This window comes from Sphaeramia orbicularis, chromosome 17 (genome assembly GCF_902148855.1).
Source record: "Sphaeramia orbicularis chromosome 17, fSphaOr1.1, whole genome shotgun sequence".
NCBI lineage: Eukaryota > Metazoa > Chordata > Actinopteri > Kurtiformes > Apogonidae > Sphaeramia > Sphaeramia orbicularis.
In genome coordinates, this window is record NC_043973.1 from 14,756,584 (window position 1) to 14,777,181 (window position 20,598).

At 35.3% G+C, this 20,598-nt stretch overlaps 1 protein-coding gene across 2 annotated transcripts in view; it reads right to left on the minus strand.

The window, feature by feature from the left end:
- The window catches only part of pde4ca (phosphodiesterase 4C, cAMP-specific a), a 135,088-nt gene extending 115,221 nt beyond the window's left edge, over positions 1-19,867 (minus strand). For both annotated transcript variants that reach the window (XM_030160809.1, XM_030160808.1), the window contains exons 1-2: positions 19,756-19,867; positions 9,628-9,854 (exon numbers count right to left, since the gene is read on the minus strand). In XM_030160809.1, the coding sequence (XP_030016669.1) occupies positions 9,628-9,854; positions 19,756-19,797 (269 nt within the window). In that variant the 5' untranslated portion in view covers positions 19,798-19,867. The remainder of the gene's footprint in view (positions 1-9,627; positions 9,855-19,755) is intronic.
- Positions 19,868-20,598: the final 731 nt, after the last annotated feature.

The following is a 20,598-nucleotide window of genomic DNA, read 5'->3' on the forward strand; positions in this document are numbered from 1 at the left end:
AACTTCTGACAGTCTGTCAAAGGCGTCAAATATGAAGCAACAAAAACCATATCATCCAGGTCCAGACTGTGGATGCTTCATGTTTTTGTTTAATTTTCATGTATAAGAATTATATCTCAGACTAAAAGAGCTTAATATACAAACTGTAGAACACAGGTGTCAAACATGCAGCCTGGGGGCCAAATCCGGCCCGCCAAAGGGTCCAGTCTGGCCCCTGGGATGAATTTGTGAAATGCAAAAATTACACTGAAGATGTTAATCATTTTAGTTCAGGTTCCACATACAGACCAATTCAATCTGCAGTGGGTCGGATCACTAAAATACTATCATAATAACCTATAAATACTCACAACTCCACATTTTTCCCTTTTTAAATGTAAACCTTTTCATGTCATTTTACTGTATTTACACTAAAACAAACTAACTTTTCACAAAAACACGAATAACCTCAACAAATATGAACATTTTGAAATGTCTGAAGTGTAATTTTAACAATATTCTACCTGTTATTAAATGTTTTGTGCATTTGTTGATCCACTGTGATATGTAAGTTGTAATTTACATGTTTAAATGATAAACTGAGGCAGAATATTGTTAAAATTGCACTTAGTTTTCTTAATAAATTTCCGTTTGTTCATGTTATTCACATTGTTTTAAAGGATAGTTGGTAAATGCAAACATTATCATTGCATAATTTTACTTTTTTTGCTCTAAAACATAGAGGAAAGTTTGGAGTTGTCATTATTTATGCTATTATGTTATTATTTCACTGGTTCATTCCACTGCAGATCAAATTTGGCTTAATGTGGCCCCTGAACTAAAATGAGTTTGACACCCCTGCTGTAGAATATTACTCAGCATTAACATGTTGGTCACATTACTGTCTGGTAAAATACTGCCCCCCGCTGTTGATAGGAGTTACTTCTGAATCTTCATTCTACAAGTTGAAACTTTAAAGCTGAACTTAATTTTTTATTGGTCAAGTGACTTTGTACTGTGAGGTTTTCTACAGACATCCTGTTTAGAGTCAGTCTTCGTAGTGCATTTGACCGTGTTTGAACCCATTCTCACTGTTTCAGTTTTACATTAACCAACTGGACTATCCAGGCTTAGGTCTGCCACCACAGCTCACATCAGTCTGGCTTAGAAGGGCATCAGGGGTGATTTCCCAGGAACAGAAAGACATCCATCACAGTTAGAAAGTAAGTATTGGACACAGTGGTTTTAACAGCCAAGAAGTCTAATGCTTCCCTCAACAGTTTGGGGATGAGCAAAAAATTTGGTTATGACACTTTTTTTATGTATAACATGGCTGAAATGCATTTCCAAACCTACTGTAATACTCAACGCTCTGCTGTTCCGATGTCGGCAAAAACCTGAATGCTGCTTTTTGTCCATATTATTAATAAACTGAAGACAAAAATGGCAGTTTTTTCTATTATATTCACAAACTTTATGAACAAGCTTTACTGTGTTTCTAATATATGAAGCAAATTTGTCCTGTTTAATCACCAAGTCTACTTTCAAGTATCTAGGATCAAGTAATAGCACCCACTATGGATAATCCTGGACCAAAACCAATTCTGGCCCTGAAGCACATCATCTTTGCAGTCATGTGGGTGATAGACGGAGGTAAGGGTTGCCCAAATCCAAGTCTGATCCAGTGAAGCAAGAACAGAGGGTACATTCCTGCGGTGGCCTGCAGGTTCTGCAGAGGGCATGATGGAGTTCATCGAGTTTTGGTGGAGAAGAAATGTTGGCTGGGCTTTGACAAATAATGCACATAGCGTTCTGGCAGAACTGATGTTCACACCATAGATGTACGGCTAACAATTTCACTCATTCACAGAGGTTGACTAATCACAGCTCACAATATTTTCTGCAGTTGGACCAATACAATTCTGTGCTGTGAAATAGCAAGTTATATAACGATAATAAAAATACAATCCATTGCTGATACTAAGAAATTTTCCTTCTCAATCACAGTGTTTGTCACAACATGCTGCCTGAATCAATTAGAGCTGGAAATTCAGTGTTTTCCACGGAAAAGCAGAAAGTCTCACTGACAGTTTACTATAAATTTGATAAGAAGTATTCAGTGTTATGAGGTTACAGACAACATTATTGAATGTTGGGACTTTTCAGCTCAGCTACTCAGTTTAAAATATTTATTTAGAAACATGAATGCAATTGATTTGATCTTCATTGCTGATTAAGCTGTAAGCGATTTTCTCCATTAAGTATTTGATCTGTAAAATAATGATAAATGTTTTCCACAGCTCGAGATGTGGTCCTGATGATGTCCTTTTTTGGACCCCAAGTCAAAGATATACTGTCATAGGAAGTAAGCAACCAGAAATAGTTGAATTTAAGCTACAAACAGATTGTTTTTTTGGTTTTTTTTTTTACATCAATTGTAGTTGATTTGATAGTGGACAAGTAGTCAAACATTGCTCTTGTTAGAAACATCAACTTAGGTTACATTACTCCAGCCAAGGACAATGTGTGACTATTCATGTCAGATATTGTCCCTCTAATACACACCTTATTGCAGTGTTTTTCAGCCTTGGGGTTGGGACCCCAAGCCTGGAATTCAAATGGGGTCGCCTGAAATTTATAGTAACTGATAAAAAAAAATAAAAAATAATAATAATAATAATAATTATATATATATATATATATATATATATATATATATATATATATATATATATATATATATACATGGTGGGTTGAGAGAGACAATCACAATACATAAAAAACATGACAAACTCTGAAGCTGAAACTGAAACACTGTGGTACTGTTTATCTTTCAAATATTCATTGTGGTCAGTTTCAGATGCTGCAGCTCTTTCATAATTCATAGTTTGAGTTCTTGTTTGTTCAGTATTAATTGTCAGCCTTGTAAATCCAAGCTGAACTGACTGTACATATCCTGACCAAGGAAAATAAAATTCTCACTTTATGCAGTAATCTACACCTGGCTTTTCTGCCTCCTTCCATAATAATATACATTATATAGACTAAATGTCATCTAAAATTAATATTTATTTACAACATAGTTTTGCAAACTATTACATGATCAGAACTAAATTAATTTTATCAAAAAGCCAGAAATTAGTGATGTTAAAATGGTGTCAGGAGCCAAAAAAGGTTGGGAACCACTGCCTTACTGACACAGTTCCAGTACTGTATGTATGTGTATACAAGAGCTACCACTTTACCTTTTTTCATACCTATTTCTGTCTTGTGTGCTGTGTGTGAAATTACTATTTTACCAAAATACACTTCACTGTGGATTGTATTAAAACCTCTCTTTTTGTTTCCAGCATCTTTGGATGTAACATAGAACCTTTGTTACCACCACAATAGTCTATAAACCTGACCAGTAGAACCACTGGACAAAAAAAAAAAAAACAGTCATTATTTGCAGATGTTTGTGGACTAGAAGCCTAGGGAGAGCTTTGCATTACCTGAGTGTCCAAGCTGGACAAAATAATGGTTAAATTACTGATTAAAATAACAGGATAAGTAGTGATTTGTGACCTATCATGTTTCAAAAGTACCCTGTTGACGTCATTCGCCATCAACGTCTTTAAGCTGACATAAGTCTCAGGATCACAGTGTGGTTTCTGCCTCCCAACACAGCCATATATGGAAATAAGCCATACAGTGATACCTCTCATGAATACAATCAGAGGAATTTACTATTAGTTTTATAAATGCATATAAGAGAAATTCATTATATCAATTCAAGTCATTTTTGTTTAGATTCCTGTGAAACCACTCAGGTTTTAACAACCTCTGGCTTTAAATGCTACTCTAAACTATTTCTCTGGCACTGCATCAAAACTGTACTACCAACTTGTAAACAGGGAAGCACATGGCTTTCCTCCCAGAGAGGAACACAATGAGAGGCTTTTAAGTTCATCACCATTGCAGGAGTCATGTCTTTGGCAGTGATGCTTTATGCCCACTGGTATATAAACACGGACTGAATAAATGAGTCTAATAATCACAAAGGATGAACCTGTTTTCCAGTGGTTCACATCCTCCCGTTTGAGCCTAGGACATGATGAATCCACCTCCAAAATGGACCTAGTTTCATTCTGTTGTGTAATGCATTTACAGCTTTAACTACCTTCGCCAGGAGGTATTGTGATCGCTTTGCTTCGTGTGTTTGCGTGCGTGCATGCATGTTTGTTTGCGTGTGTGTTTGCGTGTTTGTTTGTTTGTTTGTTAGCAAGATAACTCAAAAAGTTATGGACGGATTTTCATGAAATTTTCAGGAAATGTTGATACTGGTACAAGGAAGAAATGATTACATTTTGGTGGTGATCGGGGGTGGGGGGGTGGGGGCTTGCCCTAGGCCGGATCACCACCAAAATGTAATTTTTGCCAAAAATGCCATTATTGTAAAAAAAAAAAAAAAAAAAAAAAAAAGTTGTAAGAAATGCATAGAACTGTGTTGAAATAATGCTAATACATTTGTGCTCAGACTACTGATATTATTTGACAGTGGAAGTTATATTTTCAGAAATATTGGATTTTGAATAGCACGTGTATGTGAAAACTTTTGCTGGTGGACGGACGTGACATTACCCATGATGCTCTGGTCAGTACCAGTACTTTATTAGGAATAAACTTATAGACTTATTATTGCTAATTCTCTTATTCATAAATGTTAGTATTGTGGATCTAAAACAATAACAGCTGACACAAAAACACAAAATGTGGCAGTGGACGGATGTGACATGGTTGTTACAGATCCCATCATACTGATGCTCGGCAGCCATGTCACCGTTTCCACAAATGATCCCTGTGCAAAAACTAGGATCAGAATTATTTATTGTATAGTTTATCATCATACTAAAGAGTAAATAACAATATAGAATTGTTATTTCTTGATAAAAATGCTTATTATTAGAAAAGTTGATTTAAAAAGTGACGTGTGACATTCTTAATGTATGTATTGGCGTAACATAAGCAGGATGGATCAGCACCATACTCCATATTGAACCTGTAAAAATAAAACATGTCATATGTAGGATAGAATCTTGTAAGAAAAACTGGGGAATCTAAAAGAATAGAATATTTGTTTTTCAGGTAAATTCAGTTAAAATATAACTTGGCCATTTGTGACATGAAAATATAGCATTAATTGTGATGAAATTGGACATTTTTGACCTGAAAACATAGTTCATATGAGCATCAACATGTTGCAACAGAACTGAAATCCTGTACATTTGCATAACTTGCATTTACCAACACAAAGTTCCTTTGAGGATTCACTTATATTGATTTCTTATGGACAAAGACATAAATAAGACCTCTAAGCAAATTTTAGCCAAACTACAGACCATAAATATCTATGGTCAATAGGTGGCTTCCTTATACTATAAATTTCTACTGATAACCAATGTATCAGAAAATTATGTGTTTTTTCAGTCTCACTGTACAGAGCTGCAAGCTTTCACTGGATAATCTAGGATAAATTACTGCCTCTATTCAGATATTCATCTTTAGAATGAAGTTTATAGAGTTTTCACTAGTTTAAATATAAATAAAGTTTGCTTATCCTCCATACAGACAAAATGTCTCCAAATTCTAAATAAAAATAGAGCCTTTATTTGCAGAATATGAAAAAAGCACTGTCTTCAGACCTCATAATACAAAGAAAATAAGTTGAGCTGTGGAAATACGGAGCAGTTTATTATTCCTTCTCGTAGTCCAACAGGCCTGTCTGCATTTCTTAGAAGTCAAAGAGGACTGAAAAGACTCATATGTACCCAGACCTACAAATACTATAACTGTTTAAGGAGTCATAAAAAAATAAAAGTTTTTGCAACAGCAGCTTGAATGTTGTTGTGGAAACAATCATAAGAGCCTTGTTTGTTTGATCTCTTTGGGCGATAATTGTTCAGCAGCGCGACAGAGGGGAGAGCATGGGAGTCTGGGAGAGCCTAAAGCAGCACACTTAGATGGATCATATGCTCAAGAAGCAAAAAGAAGCTTTCTAGATAAATTAGGCACTTAGACATCAACAAATAAGAGCTCAAAACTTACATGTAAAGTGACCGCACATGAAACAGGAATGTATTCAGACTTTAGTTACTGACCACAAATATGGAGCTTATTCAAAGGGCTTCAGGGTTCCTCACTTACAATTTTTCAGCGTCAAACACTTCCTCTATTGTGCTGGATTTTTATGCACTAATTTGGGCTTTAATATCAGACATCAGGTAACAAATATAAAAATATGATGCATTAAGACTCTCAGGCATCCAGAGTTGCATTTACATATTGTCCTGTAGATAAATTTGCTACTTATTATCCTCGCTGACCCAATATATAAGAATGATTTACCCTTCTGTCATATTTTATGGCTTTCATTTGGGGAAGTAACTGTTGTAAATGTATGTTTGGCACATATTCATATCAGTGTTTTCCAAACCACTGTAAGGTGTTCTTTCAGCACCAAATAAATCGATAAACTGAATGTATATGAAACTACCCAAAGGTTATGAGCAGGCCCGGACTGGCTAATCAGGAGGACCGGGACAATTCCCGGTGGGCCGGTATAATATTTGGGCCATGAGGGCCGGAGTTCACTTTAAATATGTATTTAATATTTTATTTATTTATTTTTGGGGGGCCGGTGTTCAGTCATAGCACTGAGTTGACCACGTAATCTGCAGCTGCTGTTCCTGGGCCCCACCCCCTCTACTAGTAAACTGTTTGTTTTCTTCCTGTTTTTTTTTTGCGGACACACCGTGACCTGGCGTAACATCTCCTTGCATACGGTTAGTAGCTCTATACTGTAGCTGTGGAGCTTTTACGATCTGTGCTCTGTAGGCTATGTCGATGGTCAGCTGTGTTTGCTGTTTGAAACATGGATAACAGAAAGAGCAAAGGTGGTGTGGAGAAGGCAAGAATTACAAAGAGGAAAGCTCTGGAAGCAAACGCAGCCAAATGTGACAAAATCTGCAACTTTTTCACAAAAACGACTTCCCGGTTGGAAACAACTAATAAGGACGATGAACCGGGTAAACCACCTTTCAAGTTAGTTAATTATCGAGTCAGTGAATTGTGTGGCATTGTGACGTGGAACATAACGTTATGTCATTTAAATAATAGTATGATGCGACGCCACGAAAGTGGGAAACTTTGTCTTGTAGCTTCTCAGATTCAGAAACCAGATCCAGCACCTGCCATGAGCCCACAAGTCCAGAGTGGGCAGGTAGGACTGCTCAGAGAGGGAAGAGGATTAGAAGAAATAGGCTCCAATGAAGAGTATGGTGTAGGCCTGTTCAGTATGAAAGGTGCTCTGAGATGCTCCAGGATTCAGCACTACATGAATGAAACTGACACCAAGGCTTTGCAAAATAAGAAGATTTGTGCTGAGAATTCTGAGCATTTTTAAACTGTGCTGTAGTGTCAGAAGCAGAGCCAGGAGCCAGTAGTGATGAGGGGATTGTTCCTGTCAGGATGGAAGGAAAAGGTGAGCTGTTAGAACAGACTGTGTGAACAAGCATTAGTTCCCGTAAAACCACTTTCTAGACCCAAACCATAGTCCTGACCTATTTTAATTTTTATTATTAAAAGTGAGACAGTAAATACACAAAGCCCACAACTGAAAGGCAATAGTATAAAGTCATATTAAATAAGCCTGCATATTTAGCCAGTGTAAAGATCTGAACTGGTTCAGTAAGTCAAAATGTCTGTAGATATTATTTTTTATTGTGATCCAGGTGCAGGCGAGTCTAGAGAAACTGGAGGAAGAGTGAAAGGGAGAGCAGAGTCTACTGATGACAGAGGAGCAGCTCAGCAGCACAACCCTGAACCACTAGGCACAAATGACACAGATGAAGAGGAGTCTGTTGTTAGCTTTGATTGCTTTGCTCACCCTCAGTCACAGGATACACATATTTTTTTCTTATCATCCTCATCAAACCCCTAATATCACTGTACCAAAAGTTTTCAATAGCATCGATGGAACAAACCGCAAGTAAGTTGTGATGGAAATCTTTTGTTGCAGAGGATACCAAAATAATAGTTATTAGAAAGTGCAGCAAGCTTAATTTATTTATTTATTTTTTTAATTTTTAATATTTTTATACTTTAATTTCATTTCAAACATTTTAAAGGTTTGAAAAATGTTAACACTTATAAGAAAAAAAATATAGATTTTGTTATTGTTGTGTTGTGAGGAATAATAATGTTGGAGATGTCAATGTGCACTCACTGTTGAAATAAATCCACATTGTGAAGCAACCTTTACTTGCGCTGAATTGGAAATATTTTAGAAAATACACTGAATTAGAAGGCTTTGCAGAACAGTGTGTAGACCTAACATGTAAGGTTAGAATTGCATGATTTTAATAATAATCGGTCGGGATCTAAAGTGGGCCGGTCTGAGGTATGAAACTCCAGGGCTGAAAATGAGTCTCAGTCCGGCCCTGGTTATGAGCCTTTTTTTTTTTTTTCGTTTATAAGAAATTTAAACACACTGTAAAAAAAAAAAAATCCTGTTGTTTTTGCGGGAAAAAACTGGTAGCTGTGGTTTCCAGAACAATACTGTAAAAAACACATCCAACTGTAAACATATTTATGGAGTAACATGTAGATTTAACATTTTAAACATGTAGATTTAACACTGCATTTAAATGGTAAGTGGACTGCACTTATTTCGCCCATTTTCTACACCTTCATGGGGTCCAACGCACTTTCCAAAACCACCAGGTCCAACTAGGAGCAGTTTAGGGTTCAGTGTCTTCCATCGACACTTTGACCTATGAACAGTCTGAGCCAGGATTCAAACCACCAACCCTTTGGTTATAAGATGAGCCGCTCTACCAACTCCACCAACCCATTAATTTACTAATTTAAAATGTTATATTGTCAAATGATTACTTTTGTATATAACTTTTTTATTGAGAAAAAAAAAAGAGAAAAAAAACCCAAATAAACCGTTATTTCAACATTATGGTCTTGCAGTTTAAACGGCACCACAATGTTTTTCAATTTACAGTTTTATTTTCTAAAAACAATACAAATACATAATTTCTACATACAAATCTGGTTTTGTTCACATACTCTTCCTGTAAAAACTACAGCTATATTTGATTTAATCATTGACCCAAAAACCTTTTCAGATAAACGGTTTTGCATTGTATTGTCAATTACAGTTTTTTTATGTTGCAATTTTACAACTTTTTGGTGTTAATTCTACAGTCATTTTTTACAGTGCAGCTCTAGTTTTGCTTTTTATATCTTTTCCATATTTTGACACTCAAATACAGTTATATATAAAAATGATAAGTATTCATTTATTGACAGATTTACTTTTTTACTTCTTTTTACTCTTTCTTCAAACAAATATTACATTTTTTAAATTAGTTTTAATAAGTTTTTAGTAATTCTACATAACTGAGCTAAAAGGAAATGAAGCTGAGGATGAAGGATAAATAATATTAGGGTTATGTAAAGTCACCAACTTAGAACTAGTTAAATAAGATGAACTGCTCTGATGTACAATCTTTTCAAAGGAGCGTCCGACTTCTAGAAAACTGAGACATTTTGATATCTGCGCTTCTTACAGTTTAAATACTAGAACCACTGACTCACAGGGCTTTGGAGATGCAGCTGGTCAGGGTCCCGAGGCTTCTGGAGGGTTTAATGCTGGGGGCCGAAGAGGTCCAGGTGGGCTGCTGAGGTCCATCCTGCACTGAGGGTCTGCAGGAGAGCCTGGGAAGCTGCAGGGTCCCGGAGAAGAGCCTCTTTACAGCACAGCGGATGTCACAGTCTTTACCATCCTCATTGCTGGAGTTCTCATATGGACTGTCCCACTGTCTCTGGGTGTGGAAACAAACAAGAGTGTACATTAGTTTTCTGTTTGCTCATAGGTTTAATCTAAAACTACATGACATTTTTTGCAAAACCCTTCACACCAACCACAAAACCTTAGTATAGAACATCTCACACCTGTTGAAAAACTCACCAAACACAATAAATAGACATTTTTGCACCAGCACAGAACAACAAAAAAGATATTGTTGGCTATGTAACATAATTATCTAAGTGATATTTTTGGCCAAATTATATCTGCAGAAAACAAGTGGTTCCAGGCACAACAGACCCCGCCCCTTACATGTACTGTAGCTTACTTTGGCATCAATCCAGCTGATGTCATCATGTCTATGCATGTGCTGATGTCAGCATATCAATTGCCTCAATATATGTGCCAAGTTTGAAATAAATTGAAAAATAAAAAAAAAATTATGATTTTTATAGATATTTGAAATTTTGCCCATTATAAGTAAAAGGGAGATGAAAAAATATTTTAAAAATTCATAAAAAATCAGAACTTTGACACACTTTTCCCAAAACATAATGACACCTTTTCTGGGTCACTGGCAATCTATAAACCCAATTTAGTATGAATGCAACCAACAGTTTTGCTGCAACAGACATTTGAAGTTTTGCCCATTATAAGAAAATGGGAGAAAAAAAGACTTAACCCTTTCATGCATAAATTATGACAACCTTAATTAAGATTTTTTTCCTGAGTGTTTTTATTCCTCTTTAGGAAAAAAACTATGTGACTGAAATTTTTTTTATGAACCTATTTTTCATGGAGTTCCAAAAATGTCCACTCAGCTGAACACCATGCGTTTAATTTTTGAAGCAAAGAAACATGTATTTACTGTCATACTGTGTGAAAACTATGAAATAAATGTTTTTTTTTTAATGTTGCTAATCTGATGTTTTCTCAAATTTTAACATACTATAATAGTAGTTATTACGCACTCAAATAACATGCGAAAAACAACAAAACACAACAACTTCTTGTTTAAAAAAAACAAACAAAAAAAACCCCTTGTTAATTATAGTCTAATAACAATTAGCAACTGATTTACTCTCAAATATGTTGAGTGTTGCTACAGATCAGGTTTCTCAAGAACTGCTAAGTTACAGTAATGGTATGAATTGCAGTGTATTATGGGATGGTGCATAAGTGTCCACTGTGTTGGTTGATATGTAACTAAAACAACAAAACCCATGAATATACAAGAGAACAGCTGTAGAATAACTGTCTACTGTAGTGATCGCTGTGCATGAAAGGGTTAAAAATTCATTAAAAATTAGAAATTTGATCCACTGTTCCCAAAATGAAATCAGATCTATTCCAGGTCACTGGAAATCTATAAACCCAATTTGGTATGAATTCAACAAATAGTTTTGATGCTAGAGTGTTAACAAACAAACAAACAAACAAACAAACAAACCGAACCAAAAACTATACCTCTTGCCTCCCCTTTGGGTGGTGGGGTAATAAATCAGCAGTGTTAGGAGAGTAAAGTTACACAGAGTTAAGGCAATTATGCCATGAGGCTAACCATATTCAAGACAACCAGCTGGGCACTGATACCAGTGAAAACATATTTTATTTCTACATATGCAGTTTGCAATGACGTCATACTAGCACATACAGGAGTCTGGGGGGGGGCGGGGGTATTTATCATCTCAAAGGGAAAACATTTATGCTACAGGGGAAAAGGATCAGGCTAAATGTCACATAAGGCTACAGGTACAGACTGTCAATTTGGAAACAAATGATTCTTCAATTGCGTAGTGCACAGGTGTCAAACATGCGGCCCAAGGGCCAAAACCGGCCCACCAAAGGGTCCAATCCGGCCCGTGGAATGAATTTATGAAATGCAAAAATTACACTGAAGATATTAACAATCAAGGATGTTAAAATCATTGTAGGTCAATTCAATCTAAAGTGGGTCAGACCAGTAAAATACTATCATAATAACCTATCGATAATGAAAACCGCAAATTTTCCTTCTTGTTTTAGTGTAAAAAAAGTACATTTACAGACAAGTTTTGTTTTGTTTTGGGTTTTTTTTTTTACAAAAAATGTGAATAACCTGAACAAATATGAACTTGAACTGTCTTAAGAGAAGTATGTGGAATTTTACCAATATTCTACCTGTTATTAAATGTTTTGTGTATTTGTAGTTCCACTGTGATCTGTAAGCTACGATGCACATTTATAAATGATAAACTAAGACATGATATTGTTAACATAGCACTTATTTTTCTTAAGAATTTTCAGGTTGTCCATATTTGTTCAAGTTATGTTCAATTACAGTTCCAAGATGTAAACATTTTCATTATGGAATTTTACTTTTTTCACTCAAAAACACAGCAAAAAGTTTGGCATTGACATTATTTATTTAAAAGTTATTATCCTATTATTTATACTACTTTACTGGTCTGGCCCACTTTAGATTCTGTTAGGCTGTGTGTGGCCCCTGAACTAAAATGAGTTTGACACCTCTGGCATAGAGCAAAGCAGACAGGTCATGTTCAGAGTTCTGCTGCAGAGGTACATTCAGTTTACACACTAGGCAAATTCATTGGCTACAAGAGTTGACGGTCTCAGAGAAAGTGGTTTAGGAATCACTGTTAGTATTTAAGTGTTCAGACAACTGTAAAAAATCAATCTCCTCAAGGTCCACTTGCCAAATTCTGTGATGCCATGAACTTGAATCTGCACGCTCCTTAAGGCGTACAGATTGCACACTTTGCTTACTTGGCTCAAGAAAAACGGCTCTAATCTTTCAGCTCATATTGATTAGAAGAATGTTTTTAAGGACTGGGTAGTTTTCCATTTACGCAGTGATTGTACAGCAGACGGAGTGGAATATGTTGTTTTTGGTTTTGCAGTGGCGTTAACAAGGAAGTGGGAATTAAATGTTGATCATCATCAGGATAAAGGGGAAAAAGCTAAGAAACTTCAACTTTAGTCCACCAAAGAAAGTTTGTTTTGTCAGAACTTAAGAGCATGTGTGATTTTTAAGGGGATATCGGTCAAACCATAATAAACCTGTCAAGTGAATTCATTGAACTATGACTGTAATTGAAATACCTAAAGCTTAAACTAAAAACTAGAGAGAATCCACTTACCACAAGAGTTATCTCATACAAACATAAAAAAACTAAATAAGATTGTGTGCAGCCTTTAAATGAGGAGTGCACAGGTAAATTTAATCAGGTTAATGAGGAAATGAGGAGGGTAAAAAGAGGAGAGAAAGTGAGCAAAAATGATCTTTTCTACTGCACCTGCTGAATAAAAAGTAATTATCATGCATGAAAAATCCTACTTAGGTAAAAGTACAATGAGAATTTTTTTTTTTTTTTTTTTTTTTTTGATGGGGCAAATGGTCTCAAAGATGTGTAGATTATATTATATATACAGATACACTATATGGACAAAAGTCTTTGGACACGTTGAATTCAGGTGTTTCTTTTCTAACAGGGGTCTGGGATACAAAACAATAATGATAAACGTCACAATATAGTTTTATATTCTGATAAATAATAGGCATAAAAATGTAATATCAGTGAATATCGTTATCGGTTTGTTTGCCTATCATTAAAACCAATAAAATAATGCCTTGATTTTGCCAGCATTTAACTGACGCGTAAATGACGCATTGTTTGTAGCTGAAAGAAATGTGCAGTTTTCAAAATTGTACAGTAGAGTTGCCACACTGTAACAGACAAATGGAGGGAGGGAGAGAAAATAAATAAATATGGCATTTTTTCCACAACTTAAGTTGAAGTATGTATTCTTTGCACAGACAGAGTTTACATTTTGAAAGCCTTGTTGCATTTGAGAATGCATCCAATGGGGCATCGCAATAAAATTAGGCATGATGTGTTAATTCCATGACAGGAGAAATGTGATGTGTTACCTAAAATTAGTTTAATATTCCACATATATCGGCAGCGGTATTGGTAGATATCGGAATCGGAAATTAAGCGTTGGACAATATCGGCATATCGGTTTTTGGCAAAACAGCCAATATCGGACACCCCTAATAAATATCATTGCATTGGTTAGTTTTATTTAAATTATCTTTGTTTCCAAAATGCCTCAGACATGTTTTTTTACTTCATTGATTGATTTTGTTTTGTTTTGTTTTTTTATCCGTGACTATGATTTTAACCCTTTCATGCATGAATTATGAGAACTTTAGTCAAGATTTGTTGTCTTGAGTGTTTTTATTCCTCCTTAGGGATGAAAAAACAATGCGAACAAGTTTTTTTTTTTTTTTTAATGGAGTTACGAAAATGTCCACGCATTTCTTTTTTGAAGTAAAGAAACATGTTTAAAACCCAATATCAGAAAGTGATATAAAAACTAGAAGCACTCGGAGAGCACAGACCTCCGCCAAGGCTGATCAGTGGCCCCCCCCGTGGGCCCCCCCACGCCAAGGAGGTTATGTTTTTGCCAGGGTTTGTTTGTTTGTTTGTCTGTCTGTTTGTCTGTCCGTTAGTGTGCAACATAACTCAAAAAGTTATGGACAGATTTTGATGAAATTTTCAGGGTTTGTTGGAAATGGGCCCCCCCGTGGGCCCCCCCACCCCCGATCACCACCAAAATTTAATCATTTCTTCCTTATCCCATTTCCAACAAACCCTGAAAATTTCATCAAAATCTGTCCATAACTTTTTGAGTTATGTTGCACACTAACGGACAGACAAACAGACAGACAAACAAACAAACAAACAAACAAACAAACCCTGGCAAAAACATAACCTCCTTGGCGGAGGTAACAATGAAATAATAACATTTTTAATGCTGCTAATCTGATGTTTTCTCACATTTTAACATATTCTAATGCTAGTTATTACTCACTTCATGGAGATAATATGCAAAAAAAAAAAAACTGTTTTGTCTAACAAATGACAATTGATTTACACTCAAACATGTTTCTGCAGATCAGGTTGATCAAAAACAGCAAAGTTTCAGTAATGGTCTGAATGTCAGTGTATGGGAGGATGCATAAGAGTCCACTGTGTTGTCTGATATGGAACTAAAACAACAAAACCCATGAATATACAATATAACAGCTGTAAAATAACTGTCCACTGTAGTGACCGCCATGCATGAAAGGGTTAATGGTTCTCCCTGTAAATTTCTAACATATTTTTGGTGTAAATAATAATTTTCTACCACAGCTAACCATCTACTTTCTTCACATCTCCCATTAAACTTTAAGGAAATATTGATGTATCTGTCTCCAATCAGCATGAAGAGGACATCTTACGAGCTGTAGACATGATGCGTCCCAATATTTTTGTCCATATAGCTTATAAACATCAATAATTCTTTGAAGTTTAAAGGGAGATTTTTCTTCATATAGGGTAGTTTATATATCTGGTACCCAATAGCCAAAGATCAACATCCTTGCAACCTCAAAAAACACATTTCTGGCTAATATTGCAAGAATTTGAGAGAAGTACTCAAACAGAACATGATGCAAGAATAGTGGGTGCATCTTACTGAAGTGGTAAATGACAAAAAAAAAAAAAAAAAAAAAATTATTCACATTATATCAAATAACAACCATCAACAAACACATTTTCATAGAAGGTGATGAGGCAGGCGTCACTAATAACATGAACTAAAGTAGACAGGTATAGATTAGCCCTAACGTGGGGTCAATCTGAGCCTTTTTCCATTTTCTTAAAAAGCCGTTCTGTGAAACAAAACACTGGTTGAGGAGATCTAAAGGTAACCTCCAGACAGGGCTGTTTTTGTGCCGTTTCCAAAAATGTGACGAGCCTCACAAAGCCCACTCGGGCCTTATTTTTGGAAGTTTTTATCTGATATCAGGTCCTGAGACCCACACACTATCACCTTGGACACAATAGACGGTTCTCACAGTGAGACAGTGTTTGGGATTTAACGCTTTGGGCGTCTCTCCTTCAGCGTCAGTGTTGAGGAGAAACAGATAAGAGTCCTTGTTTTGTGCTGTATCCCGTGACCTTATCTCTCAATCTGCTAAAGACGCCACCTTCTCATAAACAATTGTCAACACACACACACACGGCTTTTATTGTTTAACATTTTGCATCAGACTGACCAGTGTTCGGTGAATCACAAACCTCATTCATTAGGCTCCTTTATGACAATACACCATCTCCTGTTAATCCAGTGGTTCTCAATCTTTTCCTGTCGGGCCCCCCCTTTGGAGCACGAAAATTCTCCAAGCCCCCCTCAACCCCAACAACATTGTACCTGTGGTGCAATTATTACTTTTATTGAAAGAAACATCAGTATTGTAGGAATACTTTTTGCTTTTCCCTAAATAATTTGTTGTGTAAATTAAAAATAACGTAGATTTTTGATTGAGCAATGCAAATGAACTCAACAAGACTGCTCCCTGAGACATTATTTTTCAAAATAAAAATAGGAAATGTGTAATTATCTTACAACTATGACAAGACGGTAAATTTTTTTTTAGAACAACAAACACATTTTGGTAACAAAGATGAACAATATTAACAATATCAGTGGCTGCAATGAGCCCGTTTACGTTGCACATCTCAGAACATCAAAGTGCAAATTGTACAAACTGTGCAAAAACAGAAACATTGCACATTTTTCTTTTCCAGTCCAATCCTTGTCCACTCTCCAAACCGAAACTCTTTATCTAGTCTAGTGACAGATCACCATGGCAGTAGATTTGTTTGTTGTACGTCCCTAAAATGAGTCCAGGGAGCTCCGACACTACAACATTAGTTCCACCTGCTACATGTTCTAACCTGAAGAAAAAATAAACACCTAGGAATGATCCCATGCCCCCCCCCGGCAAGCCTTCACAGCCCCCCGAGGGGGCCTGCCCCACTTTTTGAGAAACACTGTGTTAATCAATGAATTATTCTCTGTGATATAATAGGATTTCTAATGCTCCCTTGTAATAATTATATACTAACTCACCAACTTCTACAAATCCTAACCCTTAACCTGCTAAGACACAGGTGTCAAACATGGGGCCCGGGGGCCAAATCCGGCCCACCAAAGGATCCAATCTGGCCCGTTGGATAGATTTGTGAAATACAAAAATTACACTGAAGATATCAATAATTGCGGATGTCAAAATCATTTTTAATTCAGATTCCACATACGGACCAATTAGGCCTCAAGTAGGTCAGAACCAGTAAAATACTAACATATTAAACGTATAAATAATGAAAACAGCAAATTTTGTCTTTGTTTTAGTGTAAAAAAGCAAAATTACATGAAAATGTTTATATTAAAAATGTTATTTTACAAAAAAATGTGAAAAACCTGAAATGTCTTAAGATAAGTAAATGCAATTTTACCAATATTCTGCCTGTTATTAAATGTTGTGTGTGTTTGTAGTTGTAATGTAAGTTGTAATGCACATCTGTAAATGATAAACTGAGGCAGAATATTGTTAAAATTGCAGTTGTTTTGCGTAAGACATTTCCAGTTGTTCATGTTATTTCGATTTTTGTAGATGGTAACATTATCATAATTTAATTTGACTTTTTCACTGTTATTATTTTACTGGTCCGGCCCACTGGAGATCATATTGGATTGAATGTGGCCCCTGAACTAAACTGAGTTTGACACTCCTGTGCTAAGACCTAGCTAAGGGTTTTCTGTCAACATTTGTGGCAAGAGTTTCACAGCTTTATAAAAAACAAAACAAAAAAACTGTCCACCGCAAAGGACATTCCATTAAAAAAAAAAAAAAATGCATCTGAAAAAAACTGTTACATCATGCTGTTTCCAATACAGGCAATTATTTAATTGAAAAAAAGCTAAAACTTGTACTTTCCTGGCATTTCCTGAGTCTCAGGAGGATAAAGACCCAGTGTTATTTTTGTGTCAGTTCCCCTCTATTTAACCTTTCTTTAAGTGATTTATCACCATTTATCATAATATTATTCTCTGTTTTTTTTTGTTTTTTTTTTACAGTGAAATTCATGTGTTTTCCTGTATTTAATTCACTGATCATGTAGATCAGGGGTGTCAAACTCATTTTCTTTCAGGGGCCACATTCAGCCCAATTTGATCTCCAGTGGGCCAGACCAGTCAAATAATAGCATAATAGCCTATAAATAATGACAACTCCAAATTTTTTATATGTAAAAAATAACATTAAATTATGAAAACATTTGCATTTTACAAACTATCCAAACAAAAAAAATGTGAATCACCTGAAAAGACAGAAATTTCTGAAGAAAAATAAGAAGAAATAATAATAATTAAAAAAAAATGTGATTAATATTTTTGCTTCAACTTATGATTTCTACATGTGCATTACAGATCAGATCTACCAAGGCACAAAACAGGCAGAATATTGTTAAAATTGCACTTATTTTTCTTTAGACATTTCAGGTTGTTCATATTAGTTCAGGTTATTGCTGTTTTATTCTTAAAGGATATCAGAATTTAATGTTCTTTGCAGTAAATCAAAGAGAAAAAATGGGTGTTGCCATTATTTATCGGCATAATATCATATTATTTTTTTCACATTAAACCAAGAAGAACTTTTGGAATCATTATTTATAGGTTATTTTGCTATTATATTCGAGTTTGACGCCCTTGACTGTTAATATCTTCTGCACTTTGCAAATTCCTCCCACGGGCCAGATTGGAACCTTTGGCGGGCTGTTTTTGGCCCCCGGGCCGCATGTTTGACACCTGTGATGTAGATGTTCGAAAAAGCTCAGATCAAAGTTGAGGGGTTATTATATCAGAAATAGAGAAAACTGAAGAAAAAGTGACTTTTTCATCAAAATATATCATTAACTGAACATAAAACAAGTGTCTCCATCCACTGTCGTTAATCAAATTCCATGGGTTTTTCTGGTGAATGAATGTTGTAGAAGATGACAGTGTTTTCATGTTCACTACGGAACCTCTGAACGTCCAAGTGGGTCATATCTGATGACCATGAAAAGATGACAAACCGCATTTTACAGTTAAAATGCTACTTCTAATGTGTTTTCATTTCAAATTTTTTTCAAAATTAGTTTGTCCACCTAAGAAGCCCTGAGGATACATCACTAACATTCATTCATGTAAATAGTCACTGAAATAAAATTAATCCAAGGCATTTGTTAAACAGAAACAGAAAAAAAGTGTTATTTCCAACAATACTATCCGTTAGTTTAGTTACTTTCTTAGTCATATTTTTAATTCTTTAACAAACAAATGCAGTTTTTGAATATAGTTTCAAAGATGGAAAAACCCACATTTTCCCACGATTAAAATTCATGTTAACTGCAGATATACAGCTGCCTATGAAGGTCGAATAAATATTTTTTTTATCTCTTCTCATGAAATGATTGTGACGATGTAATTTATTCTTGAATAAATTGTCTGAAAACCAAATTATTCTAATTTAATGGGCAACAATAGATAAAAATTTTCAAGATAGCAAAACAATTCAATTCAATCCAGCAAAACTTTTACATTTTTGAGGCTTAAAATACACTTTCTATTGATAAACTGTATTACCTGACTTCAAAAATTCTGAATTTAGAGTATTTTATAGACTTTTGTGAATTTTCACCTGAATTTTTGGGAGATTCTAGCTGAGAGATGCAATATTCTTCTTCACAGTAACTATTATAATTAACCAAAGGTAAATTAAATGCTTAATCTATTCACAATCTGCTCATTTTAGCATAAATAGCCGCATTATTTTTTATATCTGTTTTATGTTATCGAACTGTAGATTCTAGACAACTAGTAAATATGTAAGATCTGTAATATTAGTTGCTGTGCAGTTTTTGTCTATTTAAGGCTAAAAAGATAAAGCAAAACATTAAGTCACATGAATCTTAGGCCTTTTAGTGTAATTATTCACAAACTACTATTTTCTTTGTATAATGTTTGTTTATTATTCTTACCTCTGTGAAGATGAAAAATTTGGAGGAGCTACTTCTTCTCATATTTTCAGCTTGTGTATCATGGGAACAAAACAACTACAAAGGAAATGCCAGGGAGGAGGATACAGGAACCACATTTATCAGATATGAAGTGCTCTGTGACACAAATACTTCACTGTCCTGTCACAGTGTCACAAGAACAACCATTTCCACACCTCCTCAACATCATTAGTGGTCATTTCTTCAACAAAGACCTAAATCCTGAGCATCCTTGAGGTGACATCTTTACATTCCCACAGGGCCTTTACTTAGTGAATAGCCGATTACAGTGTCCCACAGTTAATTAGTATTCTGGAAAAATATAAATAAATCAGATTTAGAGCTGAGAATGAGGCTAAAGCTGGTAAAAGGTGAAGAGGCTGAAGGGGTGCAGCTGTGTGCATGACAGGCTGTTATTCAGGTGTGACTATCGCAATGAGAACCAGAGGCTCCTGCAACCAGACCATCTGGTTAGGCCAGACTCATGGTTTAGATTTGGATCAGGATAACAAACCTATGCTTGACTTTTACAAAAAAAAAAATAAAAAATTAAAAATACAGCTACGGAATACGCTGATACAGTCATGGAAAAAATTATTAGACCACCCTTGTTTTCTTCAGTTTCTCGTTCATTTTAACCCTTTCATGCATGAATTATGAGGACCTTAGTCAAGATATTTTTCCTGAGGGTTTTTATTCCTCTTTAGGCATGAAAAAAAACCAGTGTGATTAAGTTTTTTGGTTTGTTTTAGTTTTTTTAAGGAGTTACAAATATGTCCACTCAGCTGGACACCATGCATTTCATTTTTGAAGCAAAGAAACATG